We start from the raw sequence: 20,038 nt of genomic DNA, 5'->3' as shown, positions 1-20,038 counted from the left end.
GCACGGACTCTCCCCTTCCTAAGAAAGGAAAGGGAGGTCTAGAAAAGGGCCCGCGAGGCCTCTCAAATGCTTAGGGATGGCTCTTCAGCACACAGTTCCTTCCAGGGGAGCAAGGGGATGGAGTCCTTACAGGGCTACAGATGGTGGGGAACAGGGGTGGGGTAAAACCGAGGGGACCCCATCCTGCAAACGTGCTAAACCGGGGAATGGCTACTCCTCTAAGGCTCTAGAGCCTGCCCTGGACCCTGCCTTCCCCTCTGGGGCCGGAATGGGGGAGGGACAGAGAACCTGGGAGTGCATGGCCACACCCAAGCTGCGACCCGCCCACCCTCTGTTCCAGTCCCCTGGAGCTGAGCAGAGGATGTGAGGGAACCTTGCTCTGATACAGTAATTAACTGGCCAGCCTTCTTGCTATCGATACTCCTCTGTGCAGAGGCCCCTGCAAAATAATGAAGTAATGAACAGCCAAAGTGATCTAACTATCGACCAGCTATTTACAATAGTCAGCGCCAGCGCACTTAATGATACACCTGCCGGGACACGTCTCTGACAAGGGGCTCTGGGAAATCCTGGGGGTCACTCTAGTTGTCAGCAACGAACACCCCATCCTCTCCTTGTGGCCCAAAGCACAGCTATGACAACATGTATCCTCTGCTTACTGCTCCCTCTGTCCACCTGCCCTCCCGGGAAAACACACTCTCTCCCCTGGGCCAGCAGGACCCATCTGATCACCTCTCCCCATTCCTCTGCTCAGGCAGCTGTTTCCCCTGATCAGGGGAGCCTTCCTACTTTGCCACATTCCACTACCTTCCACTATGTCTCACCCTCACAGGAAGTCCTTCTATCTACCCCCCAACTGGCAGTGTACTGTAAATGGTGAACAACTGGCTCTCCAAAAGCCCTGATTTGGTGGCATTTGCTGATGGCCATGTTGTGAACCCTCCCACTGTAGCCAATTTTAAGCAACCAAGGTGATGACACAGAATACACGGCTGGAAAGAGATGTGCACAATGGCTTTCCCAGGCAGGCTTGGGCCGGCCCCAGCATCCACGGCCCCCAACTCTGGCAACTCTGGATGTCGGGACCACTTCCACCTGTTCTGTCCTCAGGCCCCAAGAAAACAGTTGCTCCCATTTCTTTTATGTAAAAAGGAACAGAAGGCCCTTTGAAATGGTAAAATATTAAACATGTAGAGGGGTTAGTAAATCCAACTGCTTCTCTAATCGTTGAACCGAACTCAATCTAACATACAGTTTTTCCCAACCCTCATCATAACCTAACTTAACGTCGCCTAGTTCTTCCTGTAACCCTCAAGTCACATGAAATCACCTTAGCCTTCACTTTCAGCTAATCAGGCCAACTGACCCCCAATTCAGGATTCAGGAATGGATATCCTCTGTGAGCTCTTGGTATGGCCGCCTGGAAGGCTAGTCTGGGCTCCTGGAAAGAGCGCTGTGATCGATTAGCAAGGTCGGCCTCACCCTCGCAGGGAGGAAGTGGCACTCAGGTCACCGTAGTAACACTTAGCAGAAGCTGTTCCACTCTTCGGTTCAGCCCGGGACCATGGGCACCCGGGCTTCTCTGCAGACCCACCTGCCCCTGCCCACTCCCCGCCCGGAGCCAGCTGTGTGTCCTTAGTACCTGTGTGCACTCGATAGTGTGTCTCCAGCTGGTGCTTGAGGCTGAACTTCTTGCCGCAGCCGTTGCACTCGTAGGGTTTCTCGCCCGTGTGGATGCGCTTGTGGCTCTTGAGTGTGCTCTCATCCCGGAAGCAGCTGCCACAGAACTCACACTCGTACGGGTGGTCACCTGTGGGGACAAGGGGCTGGATCAGGCCCCCGCCTCCCCCGGCCCCCTCTTTAGGGGACAGTAGGGCAGGTTCAGTGTGCCGGAAGGATGAGGCTGCCTAGAGTCGCCACCTCCAGAGATGACTGAGGGACCCTCCACCCCCTGCCAGCCCCTTAGCATCAACAGGGAGCATGCCTGTGCACACGTGTCCGTACTTTACCGTGGCCCAGTGGCCATCCACGCCTCAAGGGCCAGTCTCGGGAAAAGAGAGCCCGTTTGGTTCAGGGATGAACAGAGCCACCAGAAAGCAGGTCCCCTGAGGGCAGAGCAGACCCAGGGGCTTCGAGACCCTTCCCCCAGCTTCCTTTCCTCTAGGTCAGGGGCAAAAGCCATTCCAGCCTGACTCCCCTACCCTCAAAAAAATCCCTCCAATGTTCTCACTGTCCCCCAAATTCCTTCTGCTCTTTCCCTCCTCCACAGGCTTATGCAACCGTTTTTTTCTGCGTGATTTCCTCTTCTCTCCTTGGCGAACTCCTAGTCACACATCCAAGTCCAGCTCATGTGTCACCACGGTTTGGAAGTTTCCCTTTAGCGCTACCCCCACTGTCCCCTGCTCAGGCAAATTGAGTCACTTTCTCCTCTGTCCCCAGAGAGAAGAAATGTCCAGTATTTTGTCCTTTTAGCAGTAGTAGTACAATTTTTATGGTACTTTCTAATTAAAATGGCCCACATTTGTTGAATGCTCACTACTGTGCTAAGAACTTCACGTGGATCAATCATATCACGTAATCATCACAACAACCTTACAAGGAAGACAGTATCATTCTCATTTTACAGAAGAGAAAAATGAGATGTTTAGAGATGCTTAAACATGGTCCCTGAGGTCAAAGAGCTAATAAAGAGCTGAGTTGGGATTCAGATCTGGTTCCAGGATCTGGACACTGGATACTTACCAGACTGCTAACTGACAGGCTGTGTTGCATCTGCTGTGACGCCCACCGTGCCCACAGACTACGAGCACCGTGAGGACAAGAAGGGAAGCTTGTTCATCCCTGTAGCCTCAGCACGCAACACAGAGTAAACCCTAAGCAGACGCTCGGGAAATGTCAGTATATGAAACTCGGGGAGAACTGCCTTTCCCCGGCCTGGAATCCATGCCCAGCAGCCTCCTTTCTGAGGATGGGGTGCGGGGATTAACCATCTTTCCCTTTGTACCCGAAGTGGGGGCTTTGTGGGGATGAAAGGTGAAGACTTCAGCTACTTATTTATTACAGGAGTGAAGGCACAGACAATAAAGACAGATTGATCACCCCAGACTTTGTTCATGAATATTTAAATATCGCTGATTCGTCTTGTCACTGTAATTACAATTTCTCTGGCCTGCACCTCCACCAGCCATCGTTTATGGTAAAGAATGGCCCACTGTATTTCACTTGTCCCTCTGCAGATGCGCGGGGCTGCCAACCGTGTAATGTCCTCTGCATTTCATACATTTTCTTCAGCCGCTGAAGGTTTAAGTCATCCACAATGACCTACGTTTTTTCATTATCCCCATGTCAAACTGCGCTCGTGCCTGGGCATAAATTGTCCTTCTCGTTATAGACTTGCATGCCTGTGCCTTCACTTCCTCTTTCAAATGATATTTTACTCTCTTCTCTCTCTCCCCTCCTCAGGCTGCTAACCAAACCTCCCCCTTCTCGAACGCAAGCCCCTGCACCCTCACACATTCTCATCTCTTCTGATGGCTCCGAAGGGTTTTTAAGCCTCTGTGGGGAGAGGACGCTGCGGTCTGCTCCCTTGTGGGCTCTCTCACGGGTGGAAGGTTTACAAGATGCTCCGAGGGTGCAGACGGGTGGGTGGGAGCGCTTCCATCGGAGGGGTAGGATGGAAGAAGCTCAAAGAGCAAAGCCACTCTAGGGGGCCCTGCCCCGGGCTCAGAGGAGAGCCTCCACGTGCAGATCTGGGGATGAGCGGATTCCTGAGTTCCAGGCACCTGCCCGCGCCCTCGCTGCTGGGGCTGTGCAGACTAGCCCGTCCCCAGCCGCCAGCCCCATCCAACCCCAGGGAAGGAGAGGCCCATGCAGACCCTGCTCCTAATTAGCTGTGTGTCTAACAGAGGGAGGGTTGGTCTGTGCACGCCTGGGCCTGTGTGCCACTCTCTCTGCGTGTAGACGTCTGCACACACAGCCCCGTCTGACATCCGACTCCCCTCCTTACTGAATCGGCAACGATTACAACTTTAATCAAGAATTCGGTATCCTCATTAAGATATAAATAAATAAATAAAGCAAGGGCCACGTGAGACTTCAGAGGAGCCGGTAATGAAAACGTACATCGGCAGCCACACGGTGGGTTGGGGGGTGGGCAGCGCTGTCTGTCTGTGCCTTTCCCCTCCAGAGGGGGGCCCTAAGAGTTTAAAAAACAAAAGGTTAAGGCAGAGAGGTTGGTTTGATCAGATTTTTATGAATTTAATGATGAAGTGGATCACATGTGACATGAGTTTAAATATGAAATGTCTCGAGTCAGCCCAGGGAAAGGAATAAAAAGTTAGGGGGGGAGAAAAAAAAAGACACCAACACATACACACACACACACACACACACACACACACACGGATTTGAAACATGGCAAGCACCTGGCCTAAAATCCTCACCCCATGTCAGTGTTGCCATAATGTACACAAAACTGGCTGCAGGATTCAAAATCCAATTTGTGGTGGGTTGATTAACTCTGTGGCCTCTTTAATGAGCTTGACATTAAGTACAGGACAAACGAGACTAATGAGAGCCCCCCTCAGGCTTGCCCAGTGCACCTGTGACCCCAGCGGTCTGTCCTCACCTGGTGGCCTCCCTGGCACGGTGGCCAAGCCCAGTGTCATCCTTCCCACCCCAGCCCCATCCTGTCGGCTACTCAGCTCCCCCACTCAGCACAGCAGAGAGTTTATTAGACGATGCGCCATGTGAATCAGGGATCCATCAATGCCGAGAGCGCGGCTGGACTAACCTACCCAACACAGCTGCTGATGCTCAACGCCCGGCCGCAGCAGCAAGTGGGCCAAGAACAAGGGAATATTAATGAGGCATCATGCGGGGTGTGCTCAGCCTGGGCGGGGCTGTGCGCACAGGGCCTCACTGGTGTGAAATCCATGGGTGTTGGAGTAGGCAGCACACGTGCTCCATGTTTCCTAGGTCAAAAGCAAGTACTTCTCCTAAACGATGTCTGGAAATACTCCCTCCCCATGGATCTGAGCCATGACTGACACAGGGGCCGGGGGCATTTTGATATCTGAGCTCTCAGGAGCTAGGGTGGGCAGGGCAGGGCGTATCCTGGGTGGACTTAGCAGGACTGGGATCGTTCCAGTCACATGAATCCGACTGATGGGGCCCAGCAGAGTGCTCAGAAGTGGCTGAAAGGTAACTGGCCACCTTTGATAAGGCTGAACTTGGGGGCCCAGTGGGGGAGGTGTTGACAGGAAGGTGCATGTATTGGGTTGGCCAAAAAGTTCGTTCGGGTTTTTTCTGTAATATCTTGCCAAAAACCCAAGTGAACTTTTTGGCTAACCCGATACCTGCAGGGGATGCTTATGCGGTCACTACAGAGAAAGCCCTTGTCAGCATCCCTTCCTCCTCTGCCCTTCTTGTCAGGCCTTCCCCTCGGAGACCTCCCCTTGTCCGAAGCCAGCAAATCTAACAAGTTCTAAGCAAATCTGGTGATGCTAAGGCAATGTGCTCCCCTGCACGGGACAGCATCCGGAAGCAGGAGTCCAGGCAGGCTCCTTGGCGAGGATGCCTACCGCGGGCAGGCCAGGCCAGCTCGGTCCCTGATAAACAAAGCCCCTCCCGTATTCAGCAGAGCCTGCCACTTAATCCCAGAGCATGATAAGACCCGAGAGTGAGGAAAGGGTCCTGCCAATGCCGTCATGAGGCACACAGAGTTTTTTATACCCTCTCCAGAAGACATGAGAACATACCCTGTTACGTACTCAGAAAGAGAGTCTGCCTCTCTGTCTCCCTGGCTCCATAACCCACCTCTCACCCCAAAAGCAGGACAGAACACACACAAGCAGAGACACATGCAGACTCAGAAACAGGCAATTCTTTATCCATGTACAGCCAGAGAAAGGAAGGCTTTCAAGTCACCCATGACCTTGCTAGAGGGTCAGGGGCCGCTGCAAGGAAGCAAATGCCTCTTGGCTCTCAGGACCACGTATCCCAGCCCAGACCCCTTGACTCACAACTACTCTCCTCCCCCAGCACCTCCAACTGGCTAAGCAGGGATGTTTCATGGCTCACTGTTTATACGACCTCACTGTCTCCCCTAAACAGGGCTAAGGCCCAAGTATAGAACGTGTGCTTCTGTTACTGGGGAATAAGCAGGACCACTTCTGCCACGTTCCCTTGAGAGCCCAAGGCCGACCTCAGGAGTGTGTGTGCACTGTGTGTGTGTGTGGAGGGGGCCAGCAGTGGGAGGGGGAAAGGCAGAGACAGAGACCAAGAAGGCAGGTTTTTCTCAAAATTCGTCTTGGTCCACCTGCATCAGAATTCCTGGGGAATATTTACTAATAATGTTGAGTTTCGGATGCCACCTGTACCCACTGAATGGAAGTTTCTGAGCATGGGACCCAAGAGCCTGCATTTCTAATGAGCACCCTCTCTGTCGGGCACAGAGATGTTGAGAACCAAAGGTGCCCAGGGTGGGACAGGATAAGAACCGTCCACGTTGACCTGCACCTCAGAGGCCCCTGCATGCCCGACGCTTGAGCAGAGGAGGGCTGAGGGCACCCCCGCCAGATGTGTTTGGAGGGAAATGCAGACAGTGGTTCCCAGAGACCCTGCCCTGCCCGTCCCCGGCCGGGCCTACCTGTGTGTGAGCGCAGGTGGCGTTTGAGGGCTGTGTGGCTGGGGAAGGTACGGTTGCACTCGCTGCAGATGTAGCTGCGTACGCCCGCGTGGACCTCCATGTGCTGCTGGAGCGCACTCTGGGCCTGGAAACGCTTCCCGCACAGCAGACAGAAGACAGCCATGTCCGTGCCTGCAGGACACAGCGGGGGAAAGCCTCAGGGCTGGACACAGGCCTTCTTCACCCAGCTAGGCTGGAGCCAGAGCCAGCGTCAGGCCAGCACCCCGGGCAAACCCAGAGGTGGTGCAGGCCACGCGATGCTGCTGGAGCCCCCGCTGTGCGGCTCCAACGGTGGACAGAATCCACTTACTTCCTGCCCTCATGGAACCTAAAGTCTAGTGGGAGAAAGACATTAATCAAACACATCAGAGCAGCAAATGAGTCTGCAATCGTATGGAGGTCTGTGTCAAAGGCAGGGTACCAGGAAGGCATCTATCAAAGGGACTTTCAGAGCCTGGCACAGGAGGCGGGGCATCAGGCCGGCCTCTGTGAGGAATCACAATAATGGAGATGATACATGCCAGCCGTCGTTCAAGTGTAACTAACTTAAAAATCCCATCTCCAAAAGGTGGGCTCTGCATCCTCACCCTTCAGATAAGGAGAAGGAGGCACAGAGAGGCTGAGTTACTTGTCCGAAGTAGCACAGAGCTCGCAAGCAAACAGGGCTGGGATTCAAACCCAGGCAACCTGGATTTGATCCGCTCCTAACGCGAGCTACAGACCCGATTCTCTTAACCACGTCTCCATTCATTAATGCGTACATCTTAAGGGTCCATTCATTCAAGAAATATTATTTTAGTATCTTCTATAAGGAGGACTCTCTCCTTTGGCCCTGGGGATGTAGCCATGGAAAACCGTACCAAGTGCCTGCCCTCATCATAGATGTTACCCAGCACACTGGGCCATGAGGAGAGCATTCCAAGAAGATGGAATAGTATCTTTGAACTGGAGAGAAACGTAACGGGTCAGAGGATAAGACAGAACAGGTCACCTGAGGAGGCAGAAAGAAAGTAGAGCGGAGGTCAAAGAAGTAGGCAGGGCCAGCTCGTACGGGGTCTTGAAAACCATGTTAAGATCTTTAGGCTTCCTCCCAAGACCAACGGGCAACTGTCAAGGGATTTTAAGCTAATGAGGGACATGAGATTTTCATTTAACTCTGTCTGGTCGTTCCCTGCGCTGATCAGAAGCATGGGTAGGTACCCCATGGTACCCTACAAAGGCAGGCTGCCATTTTCTGTCTGTTATCAACCCCCTTCCTGATGCTGCTCTGGGACCATGGCCTTACGGGGTTCAGCACCACAGGAGGAAGCATCTAAACCTTCCAAGGACTCACCAGTAGCCCCTTGTCTACCGTTTTGGATTCCATTTCCCTAAGCGTGTCAGCCCCCTGCCCCGGGAAGCTCCCCATCTGCTCGTCTCTCTTTGCCGGCACCTGGGCATTATCACCTGTGGTCAGCCCAGCGCTGCCTCCCCCGTGTAAAGGACACAAGCAAGAAAGGGGGTCAGGCCCAGTGCCTGGCAGCCCAGAGTGGAAGGTGGAGCAGAGCTTTGGCTGTGGCAAGTCGTGGGCTGCTCAATGTGGCATCAGGGAGCTCCCGGCGGAAAGAGGGTGACAAGAAGGACAGCACAGAGCGCCTGTGGCCTCCGGGGTCCATCAACAGAAATAGCAAATGGAAGGCCCGTTCTGGACAACTCAGTCCCATTCATGGCTGGGTTTGCAATGAATGGACTGGCGGGAAGGCAAAGACGGCCTCTCATTCTCCCCAGCCCCCCACCCCTCACAGCACCTTCAGCCATGCTCATCACACCTGCAGACAGACATCGCCTGCATCCAGGTCCAGGGAAGGCTGAGCAGGGGATGTGGAATATCAGCAAGGGCACAAATTTGCTCCTGGACTCAAAGAGCAGACGGGAAGGGGAATTACTACAGGCCGTGTGCTAGGTGCTCTATCTGTTGTCATCTCGTTTAAAACGTGCAAGGCAGGATTCTCGTGCCCCTTTGTACAAATGGGAAAACAGAGTGATTAAGTAACTTGCCTAAGGTCACACAGTTAGAAAGAAGCAGAGCTGGGATTGTTAAATGCTTCAGTATGTCTGATTTCAGAAGTCACAGGGCTGGGCTCATGTCTCCCTCTGGATCTGCCACCTGTCTGCATGGGCTTCTCTGGGAAGAGGCACAATAATGACACCAGCGAGGCAGCTCCAACCCAGCTGGTTCAGGAGCCCCAGTGCATGCAGGGCCCACCCCAGCAACAGCTGGAGAACCTGGGCCAGGAGGCGTGCGGTGGAAGCCGAGTCACAAGGCAAAGCTCTCTGAAGCCTTCCGACTCCACTGGGCGCCAGCAAGACCGCTGCAAGGTACTCGGGTGCGGGCCCCACTTGACTGAGGGGGGCACTGATGGGAGCGGTCTGCCCAGCAGAAGCAGACGACGGCGGACAGTGAGTCCTCAAAGCCCAGTCGGGCCTGGCCAGCCTGCCCCAGAATGGCGTCCATCTGCAGCATGTCCTGTGACGTGGCACGTTGTGGCTGCTTCATCCTGAGGGCCCCCAGCACCAGCCCCCTCTCTGGCCCTAACCTCACCCCACAGAGAGTCCTGATGAAGCCAGACATCAAACATCTGCCTTTTATCAGTAAGACGGAGCAGGCTTCCTGGGCAAACCACGCCCTTTAAGAGCCCAGGTTTCTCCTTATGCATCCTCCGAAGTCCTCAGTGTGGAAGGAATCTGCGTCAGAGGGAACATGAATGACATTCCCAGGAGGACACCCGAGCCTAGAAAGCCAGGCCCAGGGACTTCCCTGGTGGTCCAGTGGTTAGGACTCCATGCTTCCAATGCAGGGGGTGCGGGTTCAATCCCTGGTTGGGGGACTAAGATTCCCACATGCCTTGTGGGAAGGATGGAAGGGAGGGAGGGAAGAAAGAAGAAAGGAAGGGTGGAAGGAAGAACGGGAAGAAAGAAAGGAAGGAAGGAAGGAAGGAACGAAGGAAGGAAGGAAGAAAAGAAAGAAGGAGGGAAGGCAAGGGAAGGGAAGGGAAGGAAGAAAGAAAGGAGGAAAGAAGGAAGGAAAGGAGGGAAGGAGGGAAGGAAGGAAAGAAAGAAAAAGAGAGAGAGAGAGAAAGAAAGAAAAAGGAAATTGCATATACATCTTTTTAAAAAAGCCAGGCCCAGAGGAGCTCTGAGGGTCAGTACCACTGCAGGGCAGACTGAGAACCCTGCAACCTCACCCCTTCCCGTCTTCCCAGGGCCCCAGAGCTGCCCCACTATGTGGTCTCTTCTTCTCAGGAATGGCTGAACCCATTTCGTGTCAATTCAGCTGACTCGGTGAATATCACCTAGCGTAGGCACTGTGCTAGGTGACAGGAGGGATGCTGAGATCAACCAGAGAAATAGGGTCCCAGATTAGTGGGGGACACAGACAAGCCAACGACCAGCCAGAGGATAAGACAGGCTGATGCCAAGAGGGCTTCGGAGAATCTGAGTTAGGTTTTAAGAAATGAAGTGGACTGAGAAGCCAAGGACAAGAATGGGGCACGGGAGCCAGGCTAGAAACCCCACAAGCAAATTTCAGAGCAGGCAGGGGCAGAGGACAGACCCTGAGGATGAAAATGAGCAGGGAAGGTTATGGGGGTTTGGATGGCAGAGGGCCGCATCACCTGGTGGGACAGATTAGATTTCATTCCACAGGCAATGCAGTACCACGAAAAGAGGGGGTCGGGTGCTAGCCTGATCCAACCAGTATGTGAGGGCAATGCCCCTGGGGGCTGCAAGGGCACAAACAGCAGTGGCAAGTGGCTGAAAGCAGGGAGGAACATGACGGACTTCTGTGCTACCACTGGAGGAGAGTGGGGACCAGTCTAGGGTAGGGGCTGGGAGGACAGGAGGAGGACTGGAGAAGTGGAATCCAGGGCAGTGGCAAGACAGGACCCTCAGCCTGGGCTCGAGTCAGGAAGCGTGATGCATTTGAAGTCCTGGACGCCAGCTCTGTACCTTGGTGACAAGTTTAAAGTTATGCAGTGACCACCTGCAAAGGAAATGCTACAGTGTCCCTACAGTGGTCTCTCTCCCCTTCCTGGGACATCCCACAGGGCACAGGGCTCTCCCTGGCCACCGAGACACTGCCCCAGGCTCAGACATAAAGAGACGGGGGCTCTGAGACCCCACATCCACTCTCCATTCTTCTGTTTGGAGACCAGCAGCTGAGAAGATGGAAAAATATTTTTAAAGGAAAAAGGAAAGAGCGGGGGGAGACACAAGAAAAGCTATTGGTGCATGCAAGTTAAGAATCTAGAGATGAGATTTGAGTTATTAAACAATTTGCCGTAGTTTCTGCCTAGCTGATTGTTCGCATGTATGATGAGTCAGGGCAGATTCTATTACACTGGGAGATTAAGCAAATAAATGCTAGCTTTTGGAAACACATTAAAATGTGGGGCTATGGAAATAAAATTATCTAGAAAATTGTATTAGCAATTCATTAGCTGCAGTGAGATGTTCGGCGAGGCAAGGGGGTCCGGCAGTGTTAGTGCTCTGCTTCCTTCAATGCCTGAGCCCCTGAGATGCTCACTGGTCTTTCCTCTGCTGTGGGGAGACCTCATGCCTGATACCAGTGGGGAGAGGGAAGGAGCCTCCACCGGTTGCAAAAGACATTCAGAAATCAGATGGTCAACATGCCACAAGGGAGACCAAAGAAGCACATGTGTCCTGGCTCTGCCACTTACTTGCCTTGTGACCAGGGCAAGTTGCTGAACTTCTCTGGACCAGAATTTGTCCGTCGTTTGACACATTGCTTGTGGTTGTTGAGAGCACCCAATGAGATACCCAAGTGAAAAAGCTTTTTAGCTATGAAGCGGTAGCAAAGCCAATACCAGCCCAGACGATGCCTTTGTCTGAATTAGAAAATCATGCCTCTTCCTCTGGGCAGACACAGATCCTCGCCTGGGCACACAGCTCTGCAAGCGAAGACGGCTGGACTCCAGCCTCCATTTCTCCCTCGGCTGGGCATCCTCCTGCAGTGAACAACCTGGATACAGGTCATGGCCGCCCTCCACCATACACAAGCCTAAGTTGTCTTCTCGACTCTGGGCTGCTTCCTCCAGGGACTGACCCTAGAGAAGGCATCTTGGATGACTGACACCATTTAGGACTCAGTGCCAAGAACACCTTCTTCCTCTGAGCCCTCATGATTCCAGCACAATTATTAAACCCTTTGTTGTACTGATTTTTGACATTCAGCTCTGTCTAGTAGATGGTAAGCCCTCCAAAACGGGGACTATTTTCTTCACTGTTATATCCCCCAAGATAAAGCACAGGGCCTGGCATATAGTAGGTGCTCAATAACTGCATGTTGCATTCAAGAATGAATAAGGAGCTGAGGGACAATCACAAAGGACAAAGGGGGGAAACAGGGTGGGGAAAGTCATGGTACAGAGCGATGGATGGCTAGAGCTGGGGGAAGCCCAGACCAAATGCAGCCATTACCGGGAACTTCCAACAAGGCTCTCCTTGGAAATTAGTAATGCCCAGTAACCCCCAGACAGCTGATCTCTTTGGGGCCTCTCTTGTCTGTCTGGTGGGCTGAACAGGACTCCCCGGTTCTGGCTTCATGTCTGAGCTCTGTTGCTCAGAAGCAAAGACCCAGCCCATAGAAAAAGGACAAGTTTTACCACACCATGCAGTGAAACAGAAGACCCTGGTTCTAGCCCACAGGTGCAGCCCTTCCCAGCTCTGTGACTCTGAGCCAGGTAGCTGCTGCCCTTGGCCTCATTTCTTCATCTAGGAGATGGTATTCATGAGTAAGCTGCCCTTTCCACTACCAACCTCATAGTGCTGTTAGGAGGCAACTGGCAAACGTTATTGAGTATGTAAACCCTACAAATGTACTGTTTTCAATCAATCTGTAAATTTCAGTGTAAATCAGATACATCAATTAGCCTTGGCCCAAAGAAATAATTCACCAGGTCAAAGAACAGCACTTCCTCTGCTCTTCTGAAGAATGAATGGGGCTCAGTGTTAGGCTGGACCCCAAGGGTGTCTGCCTGAAGGGAAATTACACTAGAAAGAGGGAATGGGTGTGGCAGGGTTGATGGAGAGAGGTCCCAGGTAACATGCAGAAGGGCCATGCAAATATCTGTACCCTCACTTGCATCCATTCTATCTGGAGATGGTGACCCCACCATACCCACCTTCCACCCCCAAGGGCAGCACAGCCAATCTTGGCTGCAGGGCATGTACCACTCAGATTCCCAATTTAAAACAAGTTTAATTTTAGCCAAAAAATGGGAGAAAGCCAAGGCTAGGGTGGAACAGGAGGCAGGAGGGGTGACACAAACCCAGGGTATTTATTTCACCCAGGTGATGACTGGGTCTGAAATTATGAGACACAAAAACCCTCATGTTGACACCTGTGCCATTTCCATACCAATAAGCTCTTTAATAGAAAGGAAGGAACAGGACCAGAGGGGTACACAGCCAGAGAAGATGTTCAGGGGCTACACCTTCTTGGAGCAAAAGGTTCTTATTATCCCTAGATATAAGCAGTTTCTTAATCAAAAGAGCAGAGGGATCTAAATATACTCGGGTTTTTTTTTTTTGGTAAGCCGGCCGTGAGTGTACATGTGTGTGCGTGTGTGTACGTGTGTCCTTGCACATGGACCAAGGATGGGCTTCTCTTGTCTAATTCCACCCAACCTCACCCAAGAAAGGAAGAGCTGCTTCCCCGCCCCCCTGCAACTTCTTCTCTCCAGAGGAAGAAAATATCATATTTAGGAGGTGTGAAAACCGTGACTTAAACTGGAACCACCTTCCCCCTCCAAATCCTCAGACATGCCTTTCTACTTCCTCTGATGCTCAGGATTACTCCTTCATAAGACACCATTTCCAGTCCTGGGAAGCCTTGTAACCACACACCAAAACTGTCACAGAAACTGCCACCTCTTCCTCTTCCCCATCCTTCTCTTCCTTTCCCCCAGGTCATTGCTAAAAAAGTGGCAGAGCTGCATCATCCGCTGTGCAGGAGGAAAAGACAGAGACAAGCAGCCCAGGGCTGACTCACACCGAAGGCAGGAAGGCTCTGTCTGCATCTCAAGAGGCTGGAGGTGGTGGCGAAGGGGGGACAGGCCAGGGAGCAGACGAAAGGAAGCAAAAGCTCAGCTCATGACATTGGCAGGGGTGCCTCCCTTTTCATTCCTCCTGTGCCATCACTTAGGGCTTGGCTCCTTTGCAAGGGATCTACTGAAGAAAGCATCAAGCCATCCCTCTCTAGCTCTCCTCCTGGGCATAAGGTGCAGCATCATTCGGGATGAGTCCTGAACTCCCAGCCTTCCTCAGAAGGCTAGCTACATGCACAAGGAGGGCCCAGTCTACCCAGCCCAAGAAAATGTCAGCCCGCCGACTGCACACCCCACCCCGGGAACGACAGCTGCAGGAGAGTGGTAGACAAGTCCCCCTGTTTACTGCCTACAGCCTCTCTCCCAGGAAGGGTAGAGAAGGCTGAGAAAACATCTCTGCAAGGCTTGCCTCAAACCAAATTAGCCACAAGTCTGTGCTCCAGTGCTTGTCTCCTACGTATAGTCACCTACTGCTGGAGAACTTTTCATCCTCTGCTCAGTTATGTCTTCCCAAACCAAGCCAGGAGCTAAAAACCTTAGCATCTAGCCTTCTTGTCAATTTCAGTCTTGTCAATTCCAGTCTCGTATCCAGGCCTCCCTACCCCTTTTTCCTTTCTTTCTTATCTGCTTAGAATCTTGGAAGGCACCCACTTATCAATATAACCTTCTATTTCCACAAGGGAAAGGGGGAATGTTAGCGTTTTACATCAGTAGTCCAGGGAGCAGAGAGTTCTCAATGAATAAACAAATAGGGAGGAGCCGGAGTAGCTGATTCAAATTTGTTTTAAAACTAAGCCATGTCTCAGAGCACACACCTGTGCATGTATACGCGCGTGTGTGCACAGACGTGCACACACACACACACTTGCTCACACACCCCTCTCAGTCAGTCTCTTGGGGAATGTGGCCACAGCCTCAGGCGGCAGCAGCTAACAATGCTGGCTCCCAGAAGCTGTGTATTTGTTTAGCAGTGAGCTGCAGACACAAGTGCATTTCATTACTCGGCACCTCCAGCTACAGTAAACAAATTTGTCAGCTCACTAGCTCATTAAGGTGCACCCCGGACGCGGGGGGATTTATTGAGACCTGCACAATAAAAGTAACCTGAATGGATGTACTAATTTTGTCAATCACTCCAACAAACGAGCCAAAGAGGGGGAGAAACTGGGGGAAGGGGACAAGAGCAGGGGTGGAAAAGAAAGGAAAAGAGGTAAAAAGGAAGAAGAAAGTTGAGTTTGGCTTGCAAGAGAGGGTTAACGGGTTAAGATGGGGCCAGATCTGTGCTTTGCTGCCTGGTTACATGACGGCCTCCCCGTTCCATCTACCTCACGCTGGGCCACGCTGTCCAGGGTGCATGGGTCCCCTGGTGGGACAGTGTCAAGGGCAAACTCAATGGCAAACCAAGTCCCGCATCCCTGGCATCAGAGAGGGAACTAAGGAATCGAGGATGCAGAGCCCCCCTGCAGAAAGTAGCAGCAGCCTCCGCGTCAGAAGAGACGCGTTGCCTCTCCTGGAATCTCCCACCCATTCCACAGCCCCTTCCCAGCCCAGCTCCCGGACCCTTCCAGCCATTCCAGAATGAATACAAACGTCCACCACAAGAGCAGAGGGAGGAAAAAGGGAAGGGAGACGGTGTGTGCGTGTAGTGGGGGGTTTGGGGTGGAGAGTAAATCCGGAGAGGTATGCAGCCCTCTGGTCTGTAACTTTCAAAATGACAGCAGGACTGGGGCAAAGGTCACGGGGTCCAAGGCCTTAAGCACCTCCGCCAGCTGTGGCAGTGCGGCCCAGAGCCCACAGGACGCCTGCCCGTATAAATCAGCCCTAAGCAGCACCCGCTGGGGGCGAGGACAATGGGCCCACACGGGGGTGGGAGGCAGGACAATGGGGCCTGGCCAGTGCGCAGGCCCGGAACAAATGTGCCCTGGCACCACGGGGGCCCCCATTTGTGAAACTAATTGGCCCACGATTGAAAAATTGGACCAACTTCAACAGCCCTGAGTGGAGAGGGGCGGCCCGCAGTCCCTTAACCTAGCCCAGCTCTGCAGAGCCTGCCCAGCCCAGCCCTGGGGGTCTGAAATGGGAACGGCTCTCAGGTACTGCCCACTCTGGCAGTGGGAGATGGGACCTTTGAGATGGGGCCGCCTGGGAGAGGAGCGGGTGGTGGTGGGCTGGTGCGCCTCTTGCTGCCTTGAAGTACCGGTATCCAGTTTCTCCTCCCAAGAGGCAGAGAAGGACTGAGCTCCTCAGTTTCTCTACACTGCTTGTTCTGTAGGACTAAAGCTCAAAAGACAGAGGCTGGCACCTGTCTACCCCAAGGGTTCCTGAAACCAAAGGACTCCCAGCTTTCTTCCTTTGGGGGTAGGTGGGTGAAAATAAACACAGAACTACAATGGGTTCCTTCCTCAATCCAGCCTCCCTGGCATGTGTTCAGCTCTGTGCCCTTGGCCTATAACCACTGCGGGAAGCCTGCAGCTCTGTGCAAGGCTGCATGAGAGCTGGCCTGTAAGAAGCTGGTCCTGAGACTTCTGGGAAAGAAGCCCTGGAATGTGTGATGGGAAGTCAGTATGGTGTGTGAAAGGACAGGCCAGGGTAATCGTCCCGCCATTGTCCTCTTGCCCTACCCCTTCCTGTGACTTCTCACTATTGGCTCCCAGTTGAAGAGGACTGGAAGAGTAGAAAGCACTGGAGTCTTCAGCCGGAAGGCCTGTCCTCAAGTCCTGGCTCAGTGGCCAACTTGCTGTGCACTCTCAGGTAGGTTACTGGACTTCTCTGGGCCTCAGTATCCTCAACAGAAAAATGAAGGTGGAAGTAAATGATCTTAAAAGGTTCCCCCCATTCTAACAGTCAATAATTCTAGGCCTATTTGAAGAGGATGCAAGAAGACTGAAAGGGCTTTCTCCCACTGATATGCACTTCAGGCATCTCTCCTTCAAAATATCACTTGATAGCCTTCTTTTAGTTAAAGAGAATCTCAGGGCTCCACTGGGAACCACTGTCTTTGGCTCACAGAGGGACAGTCCCAGGAGAGACACAGAAGAGATCTAAGCTTGACTGATCATTTGCTTTGGCCGATCCAGGTCTCTTCCTCTGAACCCTCAAGCAGCCCTGAGAGACGGGGTGTTTAGAAAGATAGGGAAAGCAAGACTCGAGAGAACCTGCTAGGTCCTTTCTCTCAAGGGGCCACCAGTTACCGGCTAGTACCTCCTAGACCTGGCCATACACCCAGAAGGGCAATTCTTTTTTTTTTTTTTAATTTTATTTTATTTACTTATTTTTGGCTGCGTTGGGTCTTCGTTGCTGCACACGGGCTTTCTCTAGTTGTGGCGAGCGGGGGCTACTCTTCGTTGCGGTATGCAGGCTTCTCATTGCAGTGGCTTCTCTTGTTGCGGATCACAGGCTCCAGGCGCGCAGGCTTCAGTAGTTGTGGCACATGGGCTCAGCAGTTGTGGCTCGCGGACTCTAGAGCGCAGGCTCAGTAGTTGTGGCGCACGGGCTTAGTTGCTCCACGGCGTGTGGGGATCTTCCCGGACCAGGGCTCGAACCCGTGTCCCCTGCATTGGCAGGCAGATTCTTAACCACTGTACCACCAAAGAAGTCCCAGAAGGGCAATTCTTGAGTCACTGGGTCTGAGGGTACCTGCCTGCCTCTCTGTGCTGGGCAAGGGCCAGGTGATGGGGTGGGGAGAGGGGAGCAGGGGCTTTCTCTCCCCTGCCCCCAGCCCCGGGATGACAGAAAAAAAACAACCAAGATGATGGGTCAGAGAACCAGACCCCCTGAATCCAGCGGCCTCATTTCCTTAGCACGTTGCCCAACACACAGTAGGCACTTCAATTTTGAGCAGTGTGTCCACAGCATCACGAGAGGGCACTGAGGTTCCGCCTGAAGATGAGACCCAATTTCCTTACTGTACAATAACTTATTACCAGGCCTCTCCCTCTCTCGTCTTCTTTAAGCGTACAAGACACTGTCAATAGAGAGTTCATCTCCCTAGATCCAGGCATCCCCAAAGGCATCCTGAGGTGCCTGGGCAGGAACTGGAGCCCAGGAGAGGGGTCGCTGGAAAAAAGATAGCAACTCAGCTGGGGTCCTATCTAAAATGTCCTGTAAACCCCAGTGTATTTCAGAGATGAGAAGGAGACCCACCTAGAAGAGAAGGGACGGACAAGGAGACAGGCAGACCTTTGCAAGACAAAGACCCAGAGACAGGATGGGCTGGGGAGGGGAGCAGGGGCTGGGGGAGACAGAAATTCAAAATAAAATGAAATACCGATTGTTTCAGAGCCATTAAATATCAGACAAACATTGGGCACTGAAAAGAAAAACTACCCCATATAAATAAACAAAAACAAACCAAAAAAAGAGAAGGACATATTCATTTTACTGACATTTTAATGGTTCCTCTCCTCCCCCCCCCACCCCCCACCAGAAGATGATTACAAATTAAGCAGCATTTAAATGCTTTTTACTGTCGACAATTAAAAGGAGGGCTGTGAGCCTGAGAGTGTGGTGGCCATTCATTCCCACGGTAACCAGGCTATCTGAGGCACCTCCAGGCCTACCCTACTGTACCGCACACAATGGGCAAAGAGGGAAAAGTCTGCACACCATGAATTCTGCAGGACGTTCAGAAGCAAATTAAAATATAAAAAGCTCCTGGCACAAAGATAGATACCAAGAGTGAGGGCTGGGCAGGCAGGTCAAGCTCATGGAGTTAAAGTCTTAGCAACGGCAGAGTTTAAGCACAGCCTGATTACACCTTATTCAGGGCTGCCTTGCATTTGGTTTATGTACTGTGTGTGTGTGTGTGTGTGTGTGTGTGTGTGTGTGTGTGTGTGTGTGTGTGTGTGTGTAGTACAGGAAGGATGAAGGGTGGAGGTGGCTTTTCTGGGGACAGAGAAATAAACAATTAAGAGAGCCCAGGAGCTCTAGGCAAGACCCCAGACCCCAGGGAATGGGTAGAGGACACACCAGATGCCCCAACCTGGGCTTCACAGTGGGCACTGGCCCACCCCTCCAGTGCCTGAGCCATGGCCTTCTCTGCTGGACCACAGGTAGGAACCAGGTGATCTGAATTTCACTCTGGTGAGAGGAAAGGATTTCATTCCAGGGTGGACCAAAGAACAAATTTTAAGTTTCCAGAAACGGACTCTTTCATTGCCCACACTAACCCACCCAGCCAATACCTCCAATATTCATGTCTTTCTGAAAGGCTAATCGACTCCATGTTGGGTCTCAGCAAATTTTATTGCTAGGACTCTGTGTTAGCCAACTTAAAATGGATTCTAAGAACCCATATCATCACAGGGACCTTTTAGAATAATGAAAACTCACCCCCAGGATAAAGGGGAGAAAAGCAAGGATTAAAAAAGAAAAGGAGTGTGGCATGGGGAATATGGGCTGTAGCCACCCATTTCCTTTTCAGTCCTTCGGAGACGAAGATGGAAAGCAACAGAAGTGAGCTGGCTACCAGGTGGAGGGCGGCGAGAGGAGGCTGGATTTAGAAGGAGCTGGGTACATTTCTGTGCCCTAAGTTTAATATGCAGGAGGGGCGACACAGAAATAAAAGAGACACGTCCCCTTTAAAAGGAAATATAATTTACAGTGTGCAGCCAGGCGGCCCATAGTTTCAATCTCGTTTACTATAGAGAAAACTCTGCTAGCTGTTCTCTATCCCACAAATCCGATTTAATCAGACAAGCCAGCCAGCGTGGCTTGGAGTAAAAACGGATAATTAGTAAACAGAGAGCTACTCCAGTGCTTCATTGGCATTCGAGTTGGGCTACTGTGTCGCATTTAAAATGCAGTCTGATGAAGTTTACAAAATCAAACCATTTGTTACTCCTATTGAAGAGGCTTCAGGCCACTTGCAATTAAATTGGAATTAGTGCTCAGAATGAGACACAGCAAATTCATACTAAAAAGGGATCTGACTTTGAGACATTTGACTTCACTTCAACAGTTTCTGTGCGAGTGTGTGTGGGTGGGTGCTACTAAAAGACTCCTCACTCGCCCCGACTCTGCAGGGCTCCCCAACTCGTGAGCTTGCCCCTGACAACCTGCTATGCTCTGGGCTGGCTTCGGGGAATGGGGCACCGGGGTGGGGGGAGGGGACAGACAGCTGACACTGGGGAGCCAGGCCCTGCATTCGCACCGGGAAGATACTGTACTAGGGAAAATGTGTCCACAAAGGACCATATGGCTCCCTTCTGCACTGAACCTTCGGACAAGGGGTGGAAGGGGGGCG

General features: G+C 52.3%; 1 protein-coding gene across 1 annotated transcript in view; it reads right to left on the bottom strand.

Annotated features, from left to right (window-relative positions):
- Positions 1-20,038, bottom strand: part of ZBTB16 (zinc finger and BTB domain containing 16) — a 195,162-nt gene that overhangs the window by 5,953 nt on the left and 169,171 nt on the right. Inside the window, exons 5-6 of the mRNA XM_004273381.4 lie at positions 6,650-6,820; positions 1,643-1,810 (exon numbers count right to left, since the gene is read on the bottom strand). Of these exons, the coding sequence (XP_004273429.1) occupies positions 1,643-1,810; positions 6,650-6,820 (339 nt within the window). The remainder of the gene's footprint in view (positions 1-1,642; positions 1,811-6,649; positions 6,821-20,038) is intronic.

The sequence above is a fragment of the Orcinus orca genome, chromosome 8 (assembly GCF_937001465.1).
Source record: "Orcinus orca chromosome 8, mOrcOrc1.1, whole genome shotgun sequence".
NCBI lineage: Eukaryota > Metazoa > Chordata > Mammalia > Artiodactyla > Delphinidae > Orcinus > Orcinus orca.
The sequence above is the reverse complement of the archived record's forward strand: the minus strand, read 5'-3'. Positions and strand labels throughout refer to the sequence as shown.